The sequence below is a fragment of the Pteronotus mesoamericanus genome, unplaced genomic scaffold, assembly GCF_021234165.1.
Source record: "Pteronotus mesoamericanus isolate MK-2021 breed Mesoamerican mustached bat unplaced genomic scaffold, CSHL_Meso_final contig_20, whole genome shotgun sequence".
Taxonomy (NCBI): domain Eukaryota; kingdom Metazoa; phylum Chordata; class Mammalia; order Chiroptera; family Mormoopidae; genus Pteronotus; species Pteronotus mesoamericanus.
Window position 1 is genome coordinate 27,556,925 of NW_026555085.1, and position 27,321 is coordinate 27,584,245.

General features: G+C 37.9%; 1 protein-coding gene across 1 annotated transcript in view; it reads right to left on the reverse strand.

The window, feature by feature from the left end:
• Positions 1-27,321, reverse strand: part of EYS (eyes shut homolog) — a 1,478,297-nt gene that overhangs the window by 105,364 nt on the left and 1,345,612 nt on the right. The window contains 1 exon segment of the mRNA XM_054568619.1: positions 10,975-11,147. Within this exon segment, the coding sequence (XP_054424594.1) occupies positions 10,975-11,147 (173 nt within the window).

Sequence of the window (27,321 nt, forward strand, 5' to 3'; positions counted from 1 at the left end):
TCACTTGACAAGCTTCTAACACACCAGGTTTGCTCTAAAGTGACCGATCAACAGCAGAGGCAGAAAAGAATTTACTTGCAGCAAAATCCTTCTCAGGACCAGCGTGCTACAATTAGAAAAAGGGAATTAAAAATATACCTGTATTTGTGTATTGTTTAGTCCTTAGGAAAAACACTTAATTTAGAATACATTAATAGGTGAGCTTTTGCAAGGTATTCTTGTTTGCTCTTCAAATTTTAAACTTCAGAAACCCAATTTTTAACAGGAATCCAATTTTTAGTAATCCCTATAACATGCTCTTAGGAAAATAAGGACTCGAATAGCCCTTCAGGAATCACTATATGAATAATTCATATGTTTTGAGATATGAGCCATAGTTCTGATATTAGGTGTTTATAACTCCTTTTTGCAGTTCAGATTCAGGATTTACAGTATCATCATTTCAGTCAAATTGGGATCATGGCCTGATAATCTAAGACTCTTTACACTTACCTTTGGAATTACCCTTTATCTCTCAAGGATTGGGATAGGGCATATGGAATGCTCAATTTCAGGAGGAGCATGCTGATGTTAGATATACTAGATACTCCTGATGCAATGTGGCTACCTAAGAAGTCAGGATCTGGTAAGAAACTATAGTTAATTTTTAGAAGTATTCTGTCTGTCTGTCTCTCTCTCTATTTCTTTCTCATTCCCCAATTTAATCTTTGTCTCACAAATATATAGCAATAGAAATTCCAGACCTCATTGGCCAAGTCATTTAAATTATTGGAGTGACTAGTTTAATTACTTTGACAAAATCAATTCCACAGCAATTGGTACACTTTCTAAAAATACTCCCTTGCTTGAATTAATGCTTTCCTCTAAGAAATTGTTTATTTGTCTGAGTTGACAAAATGATGCCTCTACAAGTGTCAATCCTTTCATATTTAGTTGTTCTTATCTAATATATGAAACATAACTCTCATTTACCCAATTTTATGAGTGAAAAATCTCGTTAAGTGATCATGTGGTTTCTTAGTAAAGTTGAATACTTTTCAGGACACTTAAAATATTGAAGGGTTATCATTTGGTAAAAGGACAAAGAAGGAAGCAGGGATCAAATCATTTGATACTGTACATTGAGAAAAATCAAAACAAAAAAATCCCTAAGTGATAAATGTATAATATGAAAGGATGCTCAGCATCACTAGCCATCAGAGAGACGCAAATTAAAACCACAGAGAGATACAACTTCACACTGGTAAGTATGGCCACCATAAACAAATCAACAAACAATAAGTACTGACAAGGATGTGGAGAAAAGGGAATCCTAGTGTACTGGTTGGAATGTAGACTGGTGCAGCCTCTGTGGAAAACAGCATGGAATTTCCTCAAAAAACTAAAATTGGAACTGCCTTTTTACCAGGATATAATCCACTGCTGGTATTATACCCTAAGAATCCTGAAACACCAATTCAAAAGAACCTATGTACCCCAACGTTCATAGCAGCACAATTTACAATAGCCAAGGGCTGGGAGCAACCTAAGTGCCCATCCATAAATGAATGGGTCAAAAAACTATGGTACATTTACTCAATGAAATACTACACAGCAGAAAGAAAGAAGTAGCTCCTACCCTTCGCCACAGCATGGGTGGAACTGGAGAGCCTTATGCTAAGTGAAATAAGCCAGGTGGTGAAAGACAAATACCATATGGTCTCACCTATAAGTGGACCCTAATCAATAAAACAAATAAGCAAGCCAAATTTTAACGAGAGACATTGAAATAAAGAACTGACAGTAACCAGAGGGGAGGAGGAAGGGAGATAGCAGTGGAAAGAAGGGGAAGGGTCATCAAGGAACATGTATAAAGGACCCATGGACAAACCAAAAGGGGGTAGGACTGAGGGTGGGAGGTGGGGGGTCAGTGGGGTGGGAGAGAGTGGGGAGAAGATGGAGACAACTGTACTCGAACAACAATAAAAAAATAAAATGGATTATACTCATGGCAAAAGTATATATATAATTTTAAACATTTTTAGTTTTTATTAAATCACAGTGCAGAGAAGGAAGTAAAAATAATGTCCACTGAAACTTACTCTGCTTAGTTGAGGCCTAACTAAAGTGGTTCTTCATGTTTGGGAATGCCTACCACAAACGGACGCGTTTCCACACAGTGGCCACAGGACATATGCATATTTATTAACAAGATTGCGGTGGTGTTAGCTGAGGTTGTGGTCACTCTCCTCCCGCACCGATAGCATTCCTGCACTCTTTTCCACTGCTCAGTTAGCATCATTTTAGAGAATGCAAATTTAGGTAAACTTAATTGAATTGGGGTGAGTGGGTGGCTTTAAAGTAACTTTAAGAACAAGAATAAGAACTTTTTGAATATGCCACTCCATTGTTTCCTCCAACTATATCAACCAATTGGAATCACATAATAAATTTTATGTATTATATATCCCAAGCATTTCAGGTATAAGTTGAAATCACCTTCCCTAAATTAGTTCTATGAAATCAGTGGTGGAACAAATAAAAATCTCAGGCCATGTTTGAAAGGGAATTGTCTAAACCATTGGTGGCTAAATTTTTTTCATCATGGTCCATATATGTTATTTATTAGAAATTATATTCATGTATGAATATGCAATAATATAGATATCATAAAAGACAAAAATTGGGAATGATAAGGTGGAGTATACATACACCACTACCGTGAAAGGCTTATTCTGTGCGGAAGAATTGCTCCTCAGTTTGATTCTGTTTTCATGGTACTGTTCAGAGCCTTTACTTCCTACACTACACGCTGTGCATTCCTGACAGAAAGGCTGAAGTCAGGGACATCTAGATTCCAGATTTACCCACCACTTACCAGCTATATCACCTTTGATTACTTACTTACATTTTCTGAGCCTCAGTTTCCCCCCCCACATGAACAATAAAAATAATGACATATCTCACTGGGTTATTATGGGATCCTGTTGGAAGTTGAATGTAAAGCCCTTAGCTGAGGGCCTGGCAAACAGTTAAGTGCTCACTGAAATGCAAGTTCATTTCAACATACTCTTTTTTATGGGCCACCTTATTGCACTAGTGTTCTGTGGAGCATGCTTTTCTGGAAATGTCCCAGACTAGATTATTTGTTCATTGATTATTTTATTGTTTTACTTTTTTTTAATTTGACAAAAACTTATTGACTTAAGTGTCTCCTAAGTCGTAGGCATAGTAGTAGGTTCAGGGTAACAGCTTAGATAATTATTTTGAAGAACTTTCAAACCATTTCTAATTCAGCAAACGTTTTAGAGTCTACTGTGTGCCAGGCACCTTGTGCTGCTCTAAGGCACACATGGTATCTGTGTTCACAGAGCTTACATTTGAGGCTATATTTTTTTGCATTTATCTTTTACATATTGGCCATTTAAAAGATAAATACGAAATGTTAACAGCGTTCTGACAGAGGATGGATAAGCTGGGGTCTTCCCATGTCAGGTGTGCACATCATTTTAAGCAGTTCTAATTTGATCCTAAGAAAAGTAGGAAGCCATTTTCAAACTCGAAATCACGGAATGACAAAATCTGAGAAAAGACACAACATGAGCACATCAGTGTGTAAACAAAAACCCTTTAACCGAAGCGCTGCTGTCATTGTATGTAATGGGAGGCAATTTACATCCCACACAAAGCTCTCCATTCCTGTTTATTTCATTCCTGGCAATCAGTAAATTCCATTACCTCTTCATAAAATGTTGACTGCACAGTTTTTCATGTAGCATAAATGTACTCAGGCTCTAATCAATTTTCCGTTTCTGTGAAGAATTTTTTATGTACAACAAATGTGTCTGTGCTCTCATTGCTTGGTAACTGGCAGGTGCACCACATTACCATGGCCCTTAAACTGACCAAGCATAACCTGATAGGTGTGGTAGGATCCGACAGCCTGGGCTGACAGACCTGCAAAGTTAAAGTCTCTGGTGAGCTGTGGGGTAAACTGCAGAGGTTTACATTTCCACACATGGTCTACAAAATCAATTTGCCATTCGAGAGAGACAATTCTGCCCTGGTGCATAGTCTATCCATTTTAAAGACATTTTTTAGTAAGCAGGAAATGCTTGTGTTGGGAGAGAGAATTCTGTGAGGTTGCTAAACAATGACAAAGTGCCGAATTGAACAAAAAAAATTTGTGGCCGTTTGAGTTAATGTTCTACTGACAGTGTTCCAGAGACAAATAGGAAGAATCTGCGAGTGAATATTCTGTTCTCTGTTCAAAGGCAGGCAATAACAGCTGCGTGGCTCCCTAGGAATGGAGTTGTGAAAATCTGCAAACTAATTTGATTTTTCATTTAGTGTGATTATTAGAAATTGCCTCATGAGGGTAGTTTTAAGACAAGAGGTAATGTTTCATACATAAGATCTGAAGTTTGCTTTTTAAATTATTTTTCTAATTTGGAAAAAATACAGTTTTTGTTATTGTGCTGCTTATTTTGATATTTCTTTTACAATATTGGAATAATATTCATACCACACTTTCATCAAGTTGCAAAATATATTTTATAAATTTATAATTTATTAAATCTCCTGAGTGAAATAAGATAAATAAAATAAAAGAAAGTCTGTATCTTCTCTTTGATAAGTAGCCTACGGGTTTATGAACAAAATCAGAAACATTTGAGAAAACATATTAAGATATAAAATTCAGGGAAATTGTGACACTGATTATATCCGTAAAGATTAGGTTTAGTCCCATATAACATAATATGTAACAAAATAACAGGGGTTTAAGCAAAATAGATTATTTCTCTCTCATTACAGCTAAGTCTGATGGCAGACAATCCCTGACTGGTATGGTTATTTATCAGGGATATAAGCTTTTTTCATATGTTTGCTTCTCCATCCCAAAGTCTCCTGAAGAGGTTTTCTGGAATTCAAGTCATCTCTTCCACCTTCTAGGCTTCATAAAGAAGGAAGGTCTGGGTTCACGTTACTCTTAAGGAGTCTTCCAGAGGTCAGTACAATACTCTGCCACGTCTGTGTATATCTGATTGTCCATAATCTAGTTCCATGACTTCATTGTGCTGTGAGGAAAGTTGAGACATCTTAGCAGGATATATTACTGTCTCCCCTCCCCTTACTGCCAACCAGGTATGTATTAACAAAAAAGGACAGGTTATATCGGTAAGGGCTTACTGAACAACTAGTAAGCCCTGTCAGAACTGATATTATTCCCCAAGTCAAATTTCTTATTTTCTTGCTGTTTTTAATAGGTGTATATGTATGTGAATGCATATATGTGTGTATAAATAAATAACTAAATCCAATACTAATCATTGGTAGAAAGCATCATGCTTTTAGAATCATTATAGCATTAACTATAGACATATGAGCAATTTCTAAACCTAATAGAAGCCTTTGACCAGAAAATATTTCCCAGATATATGTATTTTAAAGACTCATTTGCTTATAAACACAAAATCAGTAATAATTACTGGAATAATAACTGTAAATTTACTCTGCTGGGAAAACCACTTGCATAAAGAGAAGAAATGTGGTAACTCAATATGTCAATGGACTGGATTACAGGAGTCCATCAAAACTATTTTTCAAGACCATTTTAGTGCACATTGAACTATGTATTTAAGTGCTGCTTTTTTTATATGTGCCAATCTAACTTTTTCCTCTTTACAGATGCTGAAATTAAAAAAAAAAAAAAAAGGGAAGGCAGGAGGTACCCACTTTCCCGCTGAGCAAAAGTTGAGGCAATTCCATCAGTTCTTAAGAGAGGAAAAATGCAGACCACTCAAAGCTGCCTTCAACCCACAGCAAGGGGAATCACTTTTCTGAGTGCTTTCTTGTGTGACCACAATCACCTCTGTCTTCTTGCTCCCCTCTGTGATTGGATTTGATCTTTTAACATCTCTTTGCAACCAGACACTAGAACGTACAGGATTTAAACATGGTGGGAAGTGAGGACTATTGAGACAAGCTGAACAGCAGGGTAATCAAACAGCTGTTGAGTTGGAAAGAAAAAGCTGGATCATATCAGAGTGGATGCTATCAAAAGAGTTACAAAGCTTACATGACGGAAAATTACATGTATTTGAAATATGCTTTTACAAAATGCCAGCCTGACATTAAGCTGCTTTATAGAGGTATCATGTCCTTAAATAGCCTGGTGATTATCTGTGTCCCTGGTTTCTTCCCTGATTTTCTAATACTCTGGCCTGTCCCTAATCACTGCAGAGTGTCACCTGTTTGGAAAAAAATCTGAAAAGGAAATTAATTTTGATTTCTTTTGACGTCTTAGAGAGGTTCTTTTTGTTTTTGTTTTTTTTTTAAGCTGGATGGAAAACCAGCCTTCTTTCCCACAATGATAAGGTATGGCAGTTAGTGCCCTGTGAATACGTGAAAACTGCTTGACCACCCTTAAAAAGCAAAAGCACTTTCTATGTGGCCAGCAATGTGCTAAGCATGCTACATGAATTATCTCATTTAATTCTCCTGAAATCTATAAGGTAGGTTGTACTACTAGACTCACTGAAGTTGAAGTACAGGGGACTGAGTGAGTTGCCTAAGATTACTCCCCTGGCAAGTCAGCAGCAGAATGCAGATTTTAACACAGCCGGACTATTTCCAAGGCCTAGGTTCCCCATGAGTGCGTTACACCTTTTTCTTCAAAGGGTGAGTTCCACTGAGACACCTAGGTTGGGAGGTAACGTAAATTAATCAAGAAATATTTATAGAAGGGACACAGAGGACAAGAGATAGGAGAAAGCATCCTCTGCCTCCCCTTTTTGTCTTTAGAATGTTGTGGTTAAGAAAACAAGAAGAGATTATGCTTGCATAAGACTAGGCAAGAGGAAGTGTGAATAAAGAGCACAAATGTAGAGAGTAAAGCACTTTGCAAAGGAAGGCAGCTGGAAGTTTTCTGCTTGTGGTGCTTGTTCGTCTCAGCCCCAGTCTCTACTGCCAAAATCTCCCCAGAATGAATTCCCCAGTGAAAATACCAACAAGGTAGGAAATGTCATAATGATATTTTTTATTATCCCCTAAAGAATATATTATTACAGTAGATATGGCTATAATTTAAAAAGAAAAGTACTATATAACAAACATAAGTGCTGATGAAATAAAACAAGTTGATTTTTCTTCTTCCGGTATGAACAAAAATGCAGAGATGAAAAAGAGATTCTCAGATGTTATTCTCTGCCGGTTCTAGAGTACAGCTGTAATTGGGCAACAGCCATGGTTATTAGTTGCTCTATGTTTTTCTTTCTTGAACAAACATATATTCAGCCTGTTCTGGACAATCTCCTGGAGGTTAGATTTGTGACAGTGAATGGTCCAAGAAGTGACATTGGCACCACCACTTCATACTAATTGTTGGAATAAAGGACGCTTTGGTATCTGCTTGATGCAAAGATGGCTCCTGGAGGGGGCAGTCACTGAGTGGGCACTTTTGTGATTGTTATGGAGTATTGATATGATAACCTCTCCTTCGTTGACCTCCAGCTTCTCCGAAGCTCTTGCCTGAGATGCTTGCAAGAGCTCACACTCTCACCAGTCTTGTATGGCAATTTGGAATGTGGGGAAATTAACGTCCTGTGGGGCAACTCTCATTCTAAAGGAACCACGAGTCAGTGGTTAAGTGTGTTTCTCTTTTGTCCCTTGGGCAGACAATTCTCAGACCCATTCTACACATTTCCTTATAAGATCAGAAAATCCTGAAACTCATTTTAGATAACTCTTCATAAGATCCCAGTATAATCAAGCCCGGTTGCCCATGGTGATGTTCTACTCCAGGATAGGCCCCTATACTGACTTCCCCCTCTCCCGTTTTATTCTTTTTATTTTTCACTCCACTCCTGTTTCCTGGGATGATTTTAAAAAAATCAAAACCACTTGAATACAATTCTTTATTCATATTTAGGTTCCACTCTTTGGGGAATCCAGGCTAAGACAATGCCCCCTCATGAAAGGAGCAATATTTATGAGATGAAAGATAAGAGGTGGTATTTGTGAGGGGATAGTATTGCCTTTTAACATTTCTTTCTTTCCTCTACCAGATCCCTAAATATTGGAATCCTGGGGGACTTAGTCGTTAGTCCTCTTCTCATCTTTATCTACAATTTCCTCTAAGACTATTAACCATCATCTCTATTTTGATGACTCCCTTAATTGTATTTTTAGTCCTGGCCTTTTCCCTGAGTACCAACATTATTTATTCAGTTTCCTACACATCATTCTCATTTAGATATCTAACAGGCATCTTTTCCATCACCTGTACAAAATAAAACTCTTGTTTACTTCCCGATAAAAATCCTGTTAAGCCTCTAATGTTCCTTGTGGCACCACCACCTTCTACTGGTAATTCAATCAAATCAAATAAAGAAATCTGGATGTTCTTGATTCAGCCCTTTTCACATATTTCCCAGCAAGTTCTGTCAATTCTATCTCCAATAGAACTGATCTCAAGTTCATCCACTTATTTCTATCTCCACTGCCATCACCCTTGTCTTAAGAAAATTATGTTTTGTCAGGAGCCCTGACAAAAGCCTTCTAAAGTCAATCTCTATACTGCAGTTAAAATGGTTTAAATAAACACATACACACTACTTGCCTCTTTAAAACATTCCAATGATTTTTGAAGGGACCTAGAAATAAGTCTAGAACCTTCCCATGCTCCCAAGGCCCTATATGATCTAGGTCCTGCTTATGTCAGATATAATATTCTCTCTTGTTCACTTAGGCTCCAGCTATTGTAGTATTTTTTTTATTCTTCCAAAAGCCTAGGCTCTATCTCTCTTCAGAGTCTTCCATTTTCAGAACCTTCTGCTTGAGTATTTGTTTTTCTTCTGCTTTTCATACTGTGAACTCCTTTTTCTTAGATCTTGGTACAAATATCTCCTCTTCTGGAGTCATTCTTATGGTGAGCACTTGTCTAGGATAATGACTCCACCCTGGTTACTCTATTGCTTCCTGTTTATTTCCCTCATAATTCTTTTCATAAATATATATTGTGTCTTGAGCCATTTTTATTTTCTTTTTATCTTCTCAGTGAGAAGGCAAATCTATGAGGGTAGGGATCTCAAATGGGCCTGGCACATTTGTGCAATATGTTCATGGCTAGGCCAATTACTTTGAGAAATTCCTCTGGATGGGTGCATGTAGGAATTTCTTCTTAGTTACAGTGAGGCAAGAGCCTAATAAGCATCGTCTAATATTACCTGTATTAATAACTTATAAATCTCTGCATCTTGGGAGCCCTAATGAGATCAAGAGATGAGAGTCAACAATCATTTTTTTTTGTAAATATGTGAAAACACTCTTATAAATCTTTATTTCTTACCTCCTATGGTAGTACTATTTTTTAAGTAGGAAGCAAAATTAATGACTCATTCCTTAGCAACCAAATTTATTGTGATTACTTGCATTTTCAATAGCTTTTATCTAAATAGGATAATTATGTCTGAGAAACATGCGGTTTTTATAGGAAATAAAGACTTCATATTCATCTAGTCTAGGATTTTTTTTTCTTATAAAAATTACTTGGCTAACAACTTCTACTGTAACTCTGCTACACACAGAACAAAATTTCTAGTAATTCGTAACTTCCCTTCTAGTTACACATAAATCCATTGTTTCAATTCCCTTCAAAGACATACACATCAAAAACTTCAATGCCTTTTAGTCCCAGATACCTCTTTATTTTATTTTCAGTTTTCACACCTGTTACATCAGGGTGTGGTCCCCCAGCTTTCTGAGGCAGCAAAGGCAGATCTGTTTGCTGGTGAGCTGGGGGCCCAGGGCCCTGTGTTCACTTTGGTAGCCTTATTTTACAATTTGGTAGTAAATACCACTAGTGCCAAAATAACACTAGTACTTAAGGGGTAATTTTTTTTCTTTATCCTTATAGTAAAAATAAAGATGAGACAAGTCCAGTCCTGAATTGATTAAATATTAATATCAATTACTTTTTGTTATTTCTGAAAATAGTTAGGCATATTTGTCTCTGTATATCAAAGCGGACACTGCACTCTTGGGCAACTTGCTTTTTAAAGCAATCTTACATTATAGCATCTTGTATCTTTTTGTAATTTAGGGTTTCCACACACTGGATTTTCCTGAGGAGATGCACATGGCTATTACTTGTGATTTAGATTCTTGGTGTATAATAGCTATCATAGGCTTTGTTACCTTTAAACAAAAACGACTGGTCTATAATATACACATTTGTTAATTATATCCCCAGTTTGCCAAAATGATTTTACATCTTGCACCTGATTTTCCTTGTTATGCTTTGAGCATCAGAATGACTTTGTGATTTTACAATACAGAGATTTTCTGTAGTCAAACCTCAGGGTAAACTCATTACCTTCTTCATAATTACTTGATGGGTATGAGAAATACCTGCTCAGGGATCTCTTTCATTAGTGGATCTTGTCTTTTTATTTTTAATTTTTTTCAATTACAGTTTACATTCATTACTATTTCGTACCAGTTTCTGGTGCATGGCTTGGTGGTCAGACAATCATATGTCCCACAAAGTGCTCCCCATTATTCGAGTCACCCGCCTGGAACCGCACATAGTTACCACAATGTCATTGACTATATTCCGTATCTGTACTTCACATTCCCATGACTCGCCTGTAACTACCAGCTGTGCCTTTACCCCATCACCTTTTTCACCCAGTCCCCCAACCTCCTCCCTTCTGGCAATCATCAGTCTGTTCTCTGTACCTATGAGTCTGTTTCTATTTTGTTTGTTTGTTGATTCCACATATAAATGAAGCCATACGGTATTTGTCTTTCATTGACTTACTTCACTTAGCTTAATACTCTCTGGGTAATGCATCTTGTCTTGACTGACTTGAAAAGAACCAAGAAAATGATTTGACATATTTTGTCAGGTGCCGTCCTTGATTGCTCTGGGTGAGTCTGTCCTCTCCCCCTCCTTCTGCCTGGGCCCCATGCTTACTGATCAAATGTTCTCACCGTCAGTGCAGAGGAGTCCAAGCCTCCCATACGGGCAGAGGCAGACAATGTCTGTCCCGGATTTAGGAACACACGTGGCACCATCTCTACATGCGTCATTTTCACAAGTTGCAAACTGGCACAGCCTGCCTGAGTACGGCCTTGGACATGCACAAAACCAGTTTTCACTGTCACTCAGAAACCAAAGGAATTGTTAATCCAATCAGAAAACAATTGATCTATTATGCACATATACATACATGCATGTATGCACACACAGGTAAATAACATTACAATTACATCTTGTCTAATAAGTGGAATTTTTTCCTCCCTTTAAGTGGAACTTTTCTTCTCCCTTTCTCCTTGTGTGTTATTTAACTTTTAAGTATTTGTAGCTATGTACTTTGCATTGGAAGCAGATTAACAGCTTTATAGTTTGTCTGAAGCCATGAATTCTATTTTAAGCCATCTATGTTTATTTTTGATTTATCTCATCCTCTATTTCACACTAGGTGCCCTTTCAGGGCTTCATTAAATACGCGTGGCATTGCCTCAATAAAGTGCTTCAAATATCTGTTGGAGAAAAACCATCTTGGGCTTAAAACTCAGAGAATTTCAAGCCTGGTGACTACCTTCCTCCACTGAGGACACTGTCCTCCAGAAGTGCCCTTGTGGTAATTTGGAAAGAAAATCACAGTGGGGAGCTGTGATGATGCACAACTCTCTGGCTTAAAATATGGCTTGGAGGCCCCAGGGTGAGTGCCTGAGCAGCTGCACTCAGGAAAAATGCTCCTCTCACCTGCTGGGGAGGCATTCTCCACAGGGGAAAGTGATTTGAATCTGTTGTTTTGTGGTTCTGCCTTCCTAAGTCCGTTTCCCCTTTTTAAAGTAGCCATAGACTCAGTTTCCCTTGTAGACCCACCCCTCCACCACTCTCAGCCCATGCTGAAAGAAGGGGCAGACCTTGACTCTTGGTGTCAATCACAGTGATTAGTGCAGGCCAAGCCAGAGTAACTGGCTTTTTTTTTTTTTTTTAATGGGATTGCTACTGAACTTCTGGCCAAGATGGAGACATAGGTAGATAAACTCTGCCTCCTTGCATAACCAAAAGAAGTATAATAACACATTTAAAAACAAAAAATAAGCAGAACTGCTAGAAAATCAAACTGTATGGAAGTCGAACAACCAAGGAACTAAAGAAGAAACATTCATCCACACTGGTAGGAGGGGTGGAGACGGGCAGCTGGGAAGAGAGGACATGTGGCAAGGTGGTGGCTGGTGGACCTGGGGGTCCCATATTTGTGTGTAGGTAAACCAGGAAGAGCAGCTGGGGAGCAAGACGGAGCAAGACAGACCATGCAACCCAGGGGTCCGGTGTGGGGAAAAGAAAGCCTCAGAACCTCTGGCTGTAAAACCTGTGGGGATACGGTACTGGGAGAAACTCTATCTTACAGCAGAGATAGTTGGAGAGACCCACAGAGTCCTAGAATGTACACAAACCCACCCAGCCAGGAATCAGCACCAGAAGGGCCCAATTTGCTCATGGGTAGCAGGGGATGTGACTGAAGGCTGGTCAAGAGCCGAGCAAGTGGCATTGTTCCCCCTTGAGCCCCTCCCCCACACACAGCATCATAACATAGAGACCTGTGTTGCCCTGCTCTGGAGAATATCTATGGCTCCGCCCCTCCCACCAGTAACAGGTGTGCTGAGACAAAGGAATATGGCCCAAATAAAAGAACAGATCAAAACTCCAGAAATGTAACTAAGCATGAAGAGATAGCCAACCTATCAGATGCACAGTTCAAAACACTGGTAATCAGGATGCTCATAGAAATGGTTGAGTATGGTCACAAAATGGAGGAAAAAGTGAAGGCTATGGAAAGTGAAATAGAGAAAAATATATGGGGAACCAACAGTAAAGGGAAGGAAACTGGACTCAGATCAATGCTTTGGAGCAGAAGGAAGAGATTAACATTCAACCAGAACAGAATGAAGAAACAAGTATTCAAAAAAAAAAAGAAAAATGAGGAGAAGCTTAGGAACATCTGGGACAACTTTAAGCGTTCCAACATCCGAATCATAGGGGTGCCAGAATGAGAAGAGGAAGAGCAAGAAATTGAAGACTTATTTCAAAAAATAATGAAGGAGAACTTCCCCAATTTGGCCAAGGAAATGGACTTCCAGGAGATCCAGGAGTTCAGAGAGTCCCAAAGAAGTTGGACCCAAGGAAGTGCACACCAAGGCACATCATAATTAAATTACTCAAGACTAAAGATAAAGAGAGAATCTTTTTTTTTTTAAATTTATTTATTTATTTATTTATTTATTTATTTTTTGCCCCCCCCCCCCCCCCCCCCCCCCCCCCCCAGTTAAGAGAAAGTTTTATTTATTTTTTTTAATTAATTTATTTACTTTTTAAATACATTTGTCTCTGCCTCCCCCCCACCTCTTTCCCTTGCCCCCTCCCACCTTCCCTCCCTCAGCTCTTCCCCTTTGGTTTTGTCCATGAGTCCTTGCTATATGTTCCTTGACTTTCCCCTTCCCTTCCCTTTCCCTGCCCCCCCCTTCCCTCTTGTCTCTGTTGATTTCTTTTCCTTTCAGTGTTGCTGGTCATATTTTCCTTGCATCTTTGCATTGTTGGTTAGGTTCCGCTTATAGGTGAGATCATATGGTATTTGTCTTTCGCCCCCTGGCTTATTTCGCTTAGCATGATGCTCTCCAGTTCCATCCATGCTGTCGCAAAGTTTAGTACTTCTTTTTTCTTTCTGCTGCGTAGTATTCCATTGTGTATATGTACCATCACTTTTTGATCCAATCATCTACTGATGGGCATTTAGGTTGCTTCCAACACTTGGCTATTGTAAATTGTGCTGCTATGAACATTGGAGTGCATAGGTTCTTTTGTATTGGCGTTTTGGTGTTCTCAGGGTATAGTCCCAGCAGGGGAATCGCTGGATCAAGAGGCAGTTCCATTTTCAGCTTTCTGAGGAAATTCCACACTGCTTTCCATAGTGGCTGCACCAGTCTGCATTCCCACCAGCAGTGGACTAGGGTTCCCTTTTCTCCACAGCCTCGCCAGCACCTGTTGTTTCTGGATCTGTTTATGATGGCCATTCTGACCGGTGTGAGGTGGTACCTCATGGTGGTTTTGATCTGCATTTCTCTGATGGCTAGTGATGCAGAGCATCCTTTCAAATGCCTCTGGGCCCTCTGTATCTCCTCCTTAGAAAAGCATCTGCCCAGGTCCTTTGCCCATTTTTTGATTGGATCGTTTGTCTTCTTGGAGTAGAGTCGAGTGAGTTCTTTATATATCTTGGAGATCAAACCTCTATCTGATGTATCATTAGCAAATATATTTTCCCATACGGTTGGCTCCCTTTTCATTTTGCTGATATTTTCTTTAGCCATGCAGAAGCTTCTTATTTTTATGAGGTCCTGCTTGCTTATTCTTTCCTTTATGTCCCTTGCTTTAGGAGACATATCAGTGAAAAAATTGCTGCGTGGGATATCTGAGAGTTTCCTGCCAATGTTCTCCTCGAAGACTTTGATGGTGTTGTGACTTATATTTAAGTCTTTTATCCATCTTGAGTTTATTTTTGTGTATGGTGTCAGCTGATGATCCAATTTCAATTTTTTGCATGTAGCCGTCCAGCTCTCCCAACACCATTTGTTGAAGAGGCTGTTATTGCCCCATTTTATGCTTCTGCCCCCTTTGTCAAATATTAGATGTCCATAGAGACCTGGGCTTATTTCTAGGCTTTCTATTCTGTTCCACTGGTCTATGGGTCTGTTCTTGTGCCAGTACCAGATTGTTTTCAGTATGGTGGCTTTGTAGTAGAGGTTGATGTCCGGTATTGTGATCCCTCCTCCTTTGTTTTTCTTTCTCAAAATTGTTGCGGCTATTCGGGGTTGTTTATGGTTCCATATAAATTTTTGAAATGTCTGTTCTATTTCTGTGAAATACATCATTGGTATCTTAATAGGGATTGCATTGAATCTATAAATTGCTTTGGGTAAGAGAGAATCTTAAAAGCAGCAAGAGAAAAGGAGACAGTTACCTGCAAAGGAGTGCCCATAAGACTATCAGATGATTTCTCAAAAGAAAATTTGCAGGCAAGAAGGGGCTGGAAAGAAGTATTCAAAGTCATGAAAGGCAAGGATCTACATCCAAGGTTACTCTATCCAGCAAAACTATCACTTAGTATGGAAGGGTAGATAAAGTGCTTCCCAGATAAGGTCAAGTTAAAGGAGTTCATCATCACCAAGCCCTTATATGAATCGTTAAAGGGACTTATCTAAGAAAAAGAGGATCAAAAACTATGAACAGTAAAATGACATCAAACTCACAACAATCAAAAACTGAACCTAAAAACAAACAAACAAACAAACAAACAAACTAAGCAAACAACTAGAACAGGAACAGAATCACAGAAATGGAGATCAGAGGGGAGTTGGAGTGGGGAGAATGGAGGAAAAGATATGAGGAATAAGAAGCATAAATAGTAGGTACAAAATAGACAGAGGGGGAGATTAAGAATAGTATAGGAAATGGAGAAGCCAAGGAAATTATATGTAAGACCCATGGACATGAACTATGGGGGGGATGCTGATGGTGGTGGGGGGGGGGCGGCTGCAGGGCAGAGGGGAATAAAGGAGAGAAAAAAATGGGACAACTGTAGTAGCATAATCAATAAAATAAGTATAAAAAAATGAGGTTGCTAAACTGGTAACTGCTCATGGCATCTGCCTATCCAGAGATGAGAGCCCTGCTGAGGGTAAAAAACTCATATCATGCAACACAAGTATAAGAGACCAGGGTAGCTAGATTGATAATGGTATTATTTGGGCACCAGACCTAGCCATTACTCTGCAGTTATGTGAACCAATATATTTTAACCCCCTGTTTAGTTTGTGAGCCAGTTTGAGTTGGGATTTTGTCATTTGCTGTTAAATGAATTCTATTTAATATTAATGCCATTTTGTTCTCTTTTTTCTTTCTTCTCATTGTCTTAAGTCCACACAACCTTGCCATATAGGGATCTTCAGGGTTTTATTTTTTCCTGCTTACATATTATTTTTAAAATATGACCATTAGCTCTTAAAGGTAGGTGCCAGGATCATCCTGAGAATTAGAAAGCTACTAAATTTTATCTTTATGACTCAGGGTCTCAATCTTGTTGTAGAATCTGCCCATATCATGGAATTTTTCTCCTGTCCTTCTCATCATTCTGGTCTTTTGATGCCTTCCTTACATATTTTAATCCCTTCGTCCAAAAAATAAATTGGCTCTCAGAGAAGCCTCAGATTCTTTCACACTAATGAACACCTGACTTTAAAACCTGAAGAGGTTTCCTTCTCCAAAAATATCTATACTTTTATATTAACTTTCTATGTTAATGGGATAAAGCACCGTGGAGAATATTTGGGTATCAGATAGCAGGTTAAGCTAGCTTTGAAGGAGTGTGAGGTTTTGTGACTCTCAAGTTTTGCTGACACATAAGGGGATCCCATAAGTGATCAAGAATTTACTCATTTTCTTGATGGCAACTTGCACATAGAATACAGATATAGAATCTTACAGGTTTTCAGGGCTGGGAAAAAAAAGGTCAATAGCACTAAGATGGTTATAAAGCACCCTAGACAAATTCTTCTGTTTCTGGGCTATAAAACAAAAATTGGGAGGACTGTTGAGCCAGTGCTATTCCTTTTTGCCTGAGAATTGTGGTAAAAGTATAACCAAAACACCTGGCAGATACATTCTGGTGTGACTTAAAGTTTTAGGAATTTAATATTGTTTAGGGCCATGGATAAATCTAATGTAACTGCTTACGCTCACCTAACTTGGAGTTGAAAGCTCAGTATTAAGCATCTGTGTTCTGGGATAATGTCTAAAAGTGTAACATTCTTGAAAGTTGCATTCTGGAAGGACCAAATTATTCTTTTTATAGTAAAGGAGAATGCCACATATGTGAAAGTCAAACGGATCTAAATGTTGACTGACTGAAGTGCTTTAATCATATAGACCTAACCATATTCGAAATGTAGGAAAGATGCTTTTATGTTGAAAACCAAGGAAAACACTAATTTTAATCATGTCCTATTGATAAATCAAGCTTATTTCCTTTTTGCTTTCATCAGGTGTTGGGAGACGGTTGCATAAAATCACGCGGATATGACTAACTGCATGCATCTGTACATCGGCAGGGAGCTGGGGCAGAGAGAAAAATAGAAGTTCTGTAGAAAACACTCCAAGAAAGGGGAAAATCACCTTATCTGGCTTACCAAGGGCAAGTGTCCAAAGCCCTCTGGCCCATCTTAGTATTCCATAGTATTTCCTTAGAAAGAGTCAGATTTAACCAATTGAGGTTTTGCCAGATGATGGTGTCTCCATACACTTCATTTCAAATTTTACCTTCAAGTCCAAAAGATTTCCTGGAGTGCCAGATATTTTACCAATAGTTTAGCTAAAAATCTGTTTGCCACCCTCTGTATAACACCTGGACCTAAAAGCTTCTCTTACTCAAATATTACCAAATATCCCTTTACTAAATCCCAATTTCTTCAAAAGCTAGCCCATCAGCTGTTTTTGTTGTCACTTAACTCACTTTGGCGCCTTGCCACACCCTGAAGCAATTGGCAATGCCAACCAAGAAAGTGGCGCCCTGAGGTCAAGGAACCTTATGTAACAGTCCACTTTTGGAAGCAGTGATTAAAACTGTTTCACCTTCCTTCACACTATTTCCTTTAAGTGTTATTACACTGCTGTGAATTTGATGGGTGCCGTTTAATCAGTTATGGGAGAATATATTCACATGAGATAAATACTTTGTCTCCTGAGAAAGTTTAATAAGCTAAACACTTCCCAGACCTATGAACCACACAGAAAACTATTTTGCAAATCTTCCTCTAGGCAAGTCAGGGCACTTTTCTGAATTAAAAGTAGGTCTGAGAAAGACCCCAGATATTGGTGAAGTTTTTACTTGTACACCAGAACACCATATTTATTGCCAATTGCTGCCAATCAATATTTGCTGTGCACCCGCACACAAAGCCATGTACCATGGGATATAAAGACTCATCTTTGCTCTTGGTAGGGGAGACAACATAAGTTTGTGAAGTAATGTCTGTAAGACACAACATGTATTATGTGAATTTACATACATATTTAGACAATGGCAAGGATTTTAAGGCCTCCTTAAAGATGGTCTCTGGACTGGTGACTGAGAGGATCTTCCATGTGGCTTTTAAATGCAGATTCCTGTGCTCGCCCTGTGCTCAGAGATTTTGAGTTAGTCCATCTGGGGTCAGGCCCAAGATTCTGCATTTTAAAAATGTCATCAGGTGATCCTTTTGCATAGCTTGTTTTGAGCTTAAGCCAACTCCCTTGAGATGAATTTTTCTCATCAGAGTAAAAACTTGATGGATATTAGTTACCATTGTGTTCTTAGAGGATGCCAGGGCATTGTAATTTTCTTTTTTGGGGGCTGCATTTTGACTTTTGACTAAGTTGTATCTGAAAACACAGTACAAAGATTAGAGGGTTTTTATTTTACTAGTGCCCAATATGGCCTATTGCATGTACACTATACTTGAAAACAATATGAAGTAGGAAAAAATTCACTCATTTAAAAGCTTAGTTAAAAAAATACCACCTAAGTGTACACAAACATCTGTATAACTTGGCATTGTAACTGCTACAGCATATTGGATTACAAGTCACAGTATGGTTAGCATGTCTAATGACTGTCATTAAATTTCTATGGGTATTAAAAATTATCTTTAGAAAATTTAACTGTTCAAAAAAATCAAAGGTGTTAGTTTGAAAAGGATGCCCCTTATTTACATAACACAGCTGGATGCTTCAAAACCTTTTGGAACTAAAAGGACTTCTGCCTATTTTAACTTAAAAAAATAAATAACTCTTCCTGCACTCATTGTGTGTAACGGATTATTAGCAGATTTCAAAGTTGACCACCCACAGTGTCAAGAGAGGGGGCTTCTCAGCAAGAAAGTGTGAAGAATGAATCTTTATGAATAATGTCTTCAGATACTTCTGAAAAATGAAATTACTATTGGCAGAAATAACCATCTCTATGTATAGGCTCTTCTATATATTGAACAACAGCACAGGCATAAGAAAGAATGCAAATGAGATACCCAGTAGCTGTGGCTTGAGAGGAAGTTTCATTCTGTTTTCATGAACTTCACCCCACTGTAAGAGTCTGCTGAATACAAGGCAGTACCTGCCTCCCCCCAACCTTCCTTAAAATGTTGAACTCCTTTCAAATGAGTTGAATATTTCATTTTTTCTTTTTAAAAGTAGTCAAGTGTGAAAATAATAGAAAACAAAAGATGCAAAACCAAAATTATCTTAAGGTGGCCTAGAAAGTGAACTTGGAGACCATGGTCCATACCATAAACCCACGAATGGAAAGCTTAGGGAAAGTGTTCTCTGCCTCAGAAGGTTTTTCCTTTATCAAAAGATTTTACTAAGGCAGACACAAAGAAGATGCAAAAGAGTAAGTGCAATAATAAAAATCATAGAATCACATGTAAAGAAGTAATACATAAAACAGGAATAACTTGCAAACAATATAAAAATATTTTTGTTTCTTCTTGCTTTAGGTTCTGTCCAATATAATCTCATGGGTATTTTATAAAGAAAAGTTGGATTTATGTTATAATCTCTCTCTCCTCTCTCTCCCTTCTTTCTTCTCTTACAACCATGGTTAGTTTTACCAGAAAAAAACCCCAACAAACCTTTATTGGTAAAGAAAGATGATCAGAAATTTTCTTCCCAGCAAGGGATGTCTTTTACATTTCTTTTGTCTAGTGAGCCACTAGTCCTTAGGCAGTTCAATCTTTGCTTCCAATGGAGGAGTCTCAAAAAAACATCAAACCCTAAAGAGGGAGCTAACATGGTAAAAAGTGGCCATAATCTAAATAAATTAAGTGAGATATGCATGATAATGTGCCCAGCACAGTACTTGGCATTGATCAGCTGCTCATTATATGTTAGGGAAAGGAGGTTGGCATAGGTGAAACATACAATTAGTGAAGTCTGAATCAGTTAATGGTGGGATAAGAACAGAATGGAATCTGGTGTAGCTAAAATCAGTCTGGGAAAGAAGGATGATGTGCGGGGTATTGATGGGTGGGAAAATATAATGATGAATGAATAATTGTTGAGTAAATGTATCTTTTCAATGTCTACAATTACCTTCCCACAATTAAAAAACTGTCTCAGGGTCTTAAGATTGGATTTTGCGACTAAGCAACAATTTCATAATAGACGTTCTTACTCTGGGTTCATTGCAAAATCAGCCAGTCTCCAGTCTCCTGCACTCTAAGAGCAATTTGGGCAAAATCTAATGCAACAGAACCAGTAAATGCAATGCTTATGAAGCTTTGGAGTTCTCAGATAATGTGCCTATTTGAAGGCTATTTAAGGATAGAAGAGTTGGTATAAGCATTTAAAATGCTATTTTAACTCCTACTAAAAAGAAACAAAAAAATCCTCTTAAAATATTTAAGCCAACAAAGTGCTGTTTCACCCATTCCCTTGACCTCATTACATACATACAGTTTCTACTCAGCTGTTTCCATGGTGAATTCAACTGTTGTCAGGAATGTGGAAGCACAGCACCCATTACTGATGGTTATTCTTTTGGTTGTTCTTTTCTGGTATAAATGACTACTTACAAAATTACTGTAGGGGAAATTTATTCCTCACAAACATAAGGAATAGTAAATAATAACTCTTTAGAAAGATACACACTTATGAACAAAGAAACAAGAAATTAAGAGAACCTGTGGATTACAATGCTAGTTGGTGTCGGGGTGAAGGCAACTGAAGGAAAATAAACTTTCACTCAAATACTGAAAAAACTTAAAAGTGCTGGTCCACTACTTACCATATCAATGAAATAAGGAAGGTTGTACGAAAGTATTTATCCATTATATTTCTGTTATCACTGCTGGTAAGATATCCGTGCATGTGGGATCACAGTATAGCAAAGTTCTTTTTAAGCTTAAATGAATACATACTCTCATTTTATTTTAAGATCTTTCAAATATTATATTTAGTTCTGTATACCTTTAAAATTAAGTTTATTGGGGTAACATTGGTTAATAAGGTTATGTAAGTTTCAAGTGCACAATTCTATAATGCATCATCTATATTTTGTTTTGTGTGCTCACCATCCTAAGTCTAGTCTCCCTCTGTCACTGTGTATTTGACCCCCTTTACCCTCTTCCACCACCCGCTCTTCTTTTATAAATACTAATTATGTACATGAAGTAACTGTTCTTCCTGAGGGCTGTTTGGTTAGCTTCCTGGGAACAGTTGTGAACATAAAAGCTATGCCCACGAGGGAGAACTGACTGAACAGAAAGCATCCCAGCTCATTTTCATACAACTGCTGACAATGAGGATGACATAGAAGATGATGCTAATTCATTATAGAATGAAACATCTGGGATGCGTGCTAAACTGGGTAGGATGTCAGGGCAGCAGGAGTGAACAGAAACTATCTGAAGCATATGGGTGGTATGTAGGGTTGCTCTCTGTTTGGAGTAATAATATTTTCCCCTTAGCCTATTGTTATATATAAGGGTTAGTTTAATGATTCTGAAGTATAATGGCTGTGATTTTATTTTAACTGCTGTATTAACTGTAAACTCATTCTACTAGAGTTTAAATTTACATGTACTGAGGGCATGATCTTAGAGTAATATTTTGTATTAAGCTGATAAAACAGATACAAAGCTCAGAGAAAGGAAAACAACTTTCCTGAAAGGAGGACTGCTGATAACACATCACTGCTGTGCTACCTTTGATAAAAGCGTGCTACTTCTTTTTTCTCTCTTTTTTTTTTAATCTTGAAAGGAATAATTTGAGTTTTAAATTCAAGAGGGTGAAAGTGGCTTCAGGCTTTTTCAATTAAAAGTTTGAGTTTTCAGGTTCTTTGCACTGGGAGAGACTAAATCTCTTCTTGGAATCAGTTGACATGACATTAAAATGGACTGTGGTTTTTGACTGCGGTATTTCTTTGAAAACCACATACAATGGCCAGCCTTTGTCAGATGGTGTTTTTGGCTGGAGGCAAGCTTCTCGGTTCTGTGACCTTACGGATGGTAAAGGACAGTTTTAAAAGGCATTTATACCTAGTTAACACTTTTTTTTGGACACTCTATTAGATGTGACAATTTTCTTTTACATTAAATGGATAAAAAAAAGAAATAGTCAACTCTCCCTGCTGTTTCAATAGTTTCAATTAGTTTCTTTCCCCTCAATTGCTCTATCAGATGGGCTAGATAAGATTTCACTATTTGGGGGGATCATTTTAAGCCTCTTTTCCAGCAGTTTGTTATTTTTACAGCTCCAATGATTCACCATAAAATGCATCCCCATCTGCAGGAAGCAATTCCAAAATTGCTTTACTCAACAAATCCAAAACTGCTAGGCTCACTGTAGCACAGAGAGACCTGTTTTGGGAAGGGATTACCTATTGGGCTCAGGAAACCTTTTTCTGAGACAGGTTATGGCGTGGAGCAGGTCTCTGAATGCCAGAGGAAATATATTTTTATTGAGAATCATTTGAAGTTTTGCTTCTCCAGTTTGAACTATTTCTTGGTTAAAAAAAAAAAATTTCCTGGTAACCAACCTACATGTGTAAGTTATTAGTTGTGATGAACTATCCAACCCACTTCACACTGAAATAAAACTTTCCCTGCAGCTTAAAATTGCATTTAAATAGACAAGTACTTAATTCCTTTTTCTCAGAATTTATTAAATCTTAAATCAAATTCCTTTTGGAATTCATTTCAAGTTATCTCCTCTCCCCTCGATCCTCCCCCACCCTCTGTGGCATATAGATACAAAATATTAGTCTTAAGCATGGAGAAGTCACTTTTCTCTCTCATATAATAGAGTTGAATTTTTGGCATAGATTTTTTAATCTGCACGAAAGTGTAAAGCGGGTTATGAAATATTTATTGTTGTTTTAAATCTGAAGTAAAACAGATAACAAAAAGGCAGGACAAGAGACAGAGTTCTTTGCTAGTTGAATTGCATGTGGAAGTATTACTATCCTTAGGACCTACAGAGGTTAATTATCCTACAGGATTTTTAAAGACAGGACATAATTTACCTTAATATTATGTCAGAATTTTCCTGAAACTGATTTAGCCTTTCACATCAGAAAGAAGGGATACACTGGAATTTTTAATTGAAAATCCTGCAGCACTTTTCAACCTCTGATATCTCAGATCAAGCTCTTGCTTTCCAAAGCAAGAAGAAAAAAAAAAACCTAGCTAATCTGGAGTCACTTATTATCAAAAGAATTGTTAGGGACAATCCCAATTCCTTCAGGAAAACTTTAGGTATCAAGGTGTATCATAACAGACTATTTAAGGAACACTTGGTTTTATTGCAAAAGGTGTTGCTCAAGTCGCCAATAAATACGTGCACACAAATATTTTTCAAGGATACATTATTTGCCAAAAGCAAGGTTGTCAACTGTGTTTGGTTTTGCACTAATTTTCTGTAAGGTGGTCCAGAAGAGTCTCCATGAGGGGCACGGGGCAAGCCTTCCACCAGCTCTGCTATGCGTTAACAGAGCTGATTTGTTTTTATTTCAAATCAGTCATTGATCACTCACTCAACCAGTATTTTCTGGACTTCTCTGTGCCAGGCACTGCTAGGCACTGTAACATTGTGGTGAACAAAATAGATATTGTTCCATTTTGTGTTGAATGTATAATCTGAATGGGGAGATAGGAATTAAACAATTGAGTATAAATTTACAAATGATGTCAACAGCTAGGGAAGAATATCACATTGTGCTGCAGGAGAGGGCAACAGGGGCATTGCAGAGTGCATGGTCAGAGGGGAAATTTCAGTGCAATTAACAATTAAACTGAAATACAAAAAAATTAGAAATTAGCCTAGGTAAAGAGGGGGGAGTGGTGCAAACAGTGAACAACATAGGCGAAGATATAAGAGAAAGCCTGACATATCCCAGAACTTGAAAGCAGCCTTTTTTGCCTACAGTTCAGAGAAGGGTAGGGGATTTGAAAAACCAGGCAGAGCTTAGATACACAAGAATGTCTTTGATTTTATACCACAATATTCCAACATTTAACTTAAACATAATTAGTGTGTTGTTTTGCCCCATCAGTTGATCAAAGCAATATATAGCACTCTGTAAAAAATTCCTACTACATGACAAGGCCTGTTCAGAAAGTATCCAGCCACATGTGATGAAAAATAAAAGACATTTATTGAAGAAGTTACAAGATACAAGAAACATTGTACATAAGACAATGCCACGTCGGTCCCCTTCACAGTAGGCACCTTGGGACCTCACACTGTTCTCCCCATCGCCATCAGCTGTCCCATTGTATTTTCCCGAATCTCATCGACAGCTTGAAATCTCTTCTCTTTCAAAGGTGATTTTATTTTTATTTTTTAATTTTTTATTTAATGTTTATTGTATTTTTTTCCATTACCCTTTCAAAGGTGATCTTGACTTTGTGAAAAGCTGGAAGTTGCAGGGCACCAAATCTGGGCTGTAGAGGGGCTGAGTCACCTGAGTGATTTGATGTTTTGCCAAAACACTCTGTACAAGACATCATTCATGAGTGGGTGGATTGTGATGATGAAGCTGCCAATCACCAGTTGCCCATAGCTGTGGCCTTCTGAATCATCCAAATAGTTTCTGAGGTGGAATGTTCAAGCTTAATGCAAAATTTGATGCAGATTTGTCACTTTGAATGCAATGGCTACCGAATACACATGCTCACTCAGTGGTGTCTACCATCCCCACTGACTAGTACAGTGAGGTCATCATGGCTCACACATGCGCATTCCAGTCCACTCTCCTTGGCTGCCAGATTACATTGATGTTGCACAAACTGTTCTCAGTATGTTAACAATGGTTGGGCTTTTTCTGGATGAACCTCAAACTCCATTACATTGGTGTTCACCTTTTTTTGTTAAAAGGATTCTTTCAGTCAGTAGTCAGTCACAATGCTTCCTAGCTTTTAAAGCAATGACTTCCTGCTACATTTGGAACAAAATCGAACTTGTTTTTTTTTTTTTTTTTTTTTACATGAGACTCCACAGCATGTGATCTGGCCCTTGCTTCCCTGTCTGACTCACTGTGCTCCTGCTTCGTCTACCCATCATATGCCAGGTTAAATCCCCTTGGCACCACTGAATTCAGATTCAGCTTCTCAGGGAAGTTGCTTAGCAACTTACAACACTCTGACACTTGTTTACCATAAGAATGTAAATCATTTTTGCATTGGATTCTGGACTTCTCACAGGTCCCTTCTTCCCTGTGCAAACATATCCTGAAAAAGCAGAATTAATGCCCCATGGGACAATGCTCAATCAATTGTGGTTAAGAGTGAGTGAAAAAACGCTTCCATCTTTCAGCCTTTAGTTAATCACTGTGAGCATCTCTAGGTGTCCCAGTAGAATTGAGCTCCCATCATCCAGAGCAGTGACTCAGTAACTTCCCCTTCTGTTACTTTTCCTCCTGCTCTGTTTCCCTGTCTCCAGTCTTTCACTTGCTTCTTGGGTTCACCTCTAACAATTTTCTTGTGCCTAAGCCTCTGACTAACCTCTGCTTTTGTGGGGAACCCAAGCTATAGTCCTAATCTTTCTGTTTTGCAAACATTCTGTGTTTGCTCCCCATTTAATTGCTTTGTGTTCTGTCTGGACCTCTCTTCCCTTTTTGTATGATCTTTGTGTGTACCTCCTCATCAATGTTTCAGTTAAAATGTTATCTTCTGATAACGTTTAGAGAGGAGCCTTTCCTCTAATCTAATGTTGTCCCCAGAGTGCTCATCTCTGTTCATTATGTTACTCTGAATACATTTACAAGAACTGATGACTTTTGAAATCTTTTTTACAGATGCTCCTTCACTTACAATGGGGTTATATCCAGGTAAACCCATTGTAAGTTGGAAATTTTGTCAGCCAAAAGGGCATTTAATGTACTTAACCTATTGTACATCATAGCTTACTTAGCCTAGTCCACCTAAAACATGCTCATGGATGCTTACACAGCTTACAGTTGGGCAGTTACCTTGAGTATCCTCTCAAAAATAATTTTCTTCCTCTCCTTTTCACCAGAAGCCATGATGGGGGGTGAAAGCACAAAATACAATATCCAAAAAACACTGGCAACATAGTATACTGTAAAGTATCAATTGCTACCGTCGTGATTGTGGGGCTGACCGGGAACTGCGCTTGCTGCCACTGCCCAGCGTCATGAGAGAGTATCACACCGCATGTGGTTAGCTCAGGAACAGATCAAACTTCAAATCTCAAGTAGGTTCCTACTCACTGTGTATGCGTTTCACACCATCATGAAGTGGATATCTTATAAGTCGAACCATTATAAGTCACAGATCGTTTGTATTTTCTAATTTGTTTGATTTCTTGACTGTCTGCTACCTAGAATATAAGCTCCAGAAGAGCAGAATCCCTGCTATATTACAAAGAGTATTGTTCTCAGAGCTTAGAACAATGGCTGGCATGTGAAAGTTATCTAGAGAATGTGTGTTCAAAAAATTAACAAATAAAAATCCTATGCATTTTTTAAGGTGAGATAATAAAATACAGAATGTAATATTTTTCTTTTAAAAAGATATTCCTGAAACAATCTCTTCAAGTGTTCCTACTTCTAAAAAAGGTATATGTAAAGTTTCTATCAAGTATATAAAAAGAAGACAATAGTATCTGAAATTTTAAACAGAACTTTCTTTTACTGACAACTTTTCACTTATTTTTAGTTTTACTAAAATGTCTTGGCTGGATAGTCATAACAGAGCATATGGACTGGGAAGGGGCACAGGGGCAGGCTCAAGAGCTGGAAATGTTATATATCGTGATCTGCGTTGTGGTTACATGGGTGTATACATATGTAAAAACTTACTGGGAGTTATAGTTGACATTCATGTGCTTTACTATACCTAAGTTATCTTTAAAGAGTCTTGACCTGGTTTGGTTCTTGGTGAACAAAAATATAAACCAGTTTTGCAAGTATTAAGACTCTAAAGGCTTCTTTCATGTCAATTTATTTTTCAGATAGTCAATCAAATCCTGATTTTTGAAATCTTATGTGGGTCAATAAAGAACACTTAGGACACATTTTTACATTTAAGTCATCAAATTCACTTTAGTAAAAATAATGAAGATAATCTATGCTACAGAAGTTCCTGGAAAGGAGCAGTCTTTTTTTCATAAGGATATTATTTTATTTTTGAAAATATAATTTTTGTTTATGGAGGTTGAATATTACTTTATTAACTGTAATGAAAATGATGTATTTGAAATCCTTAGTGCTGGGCTTG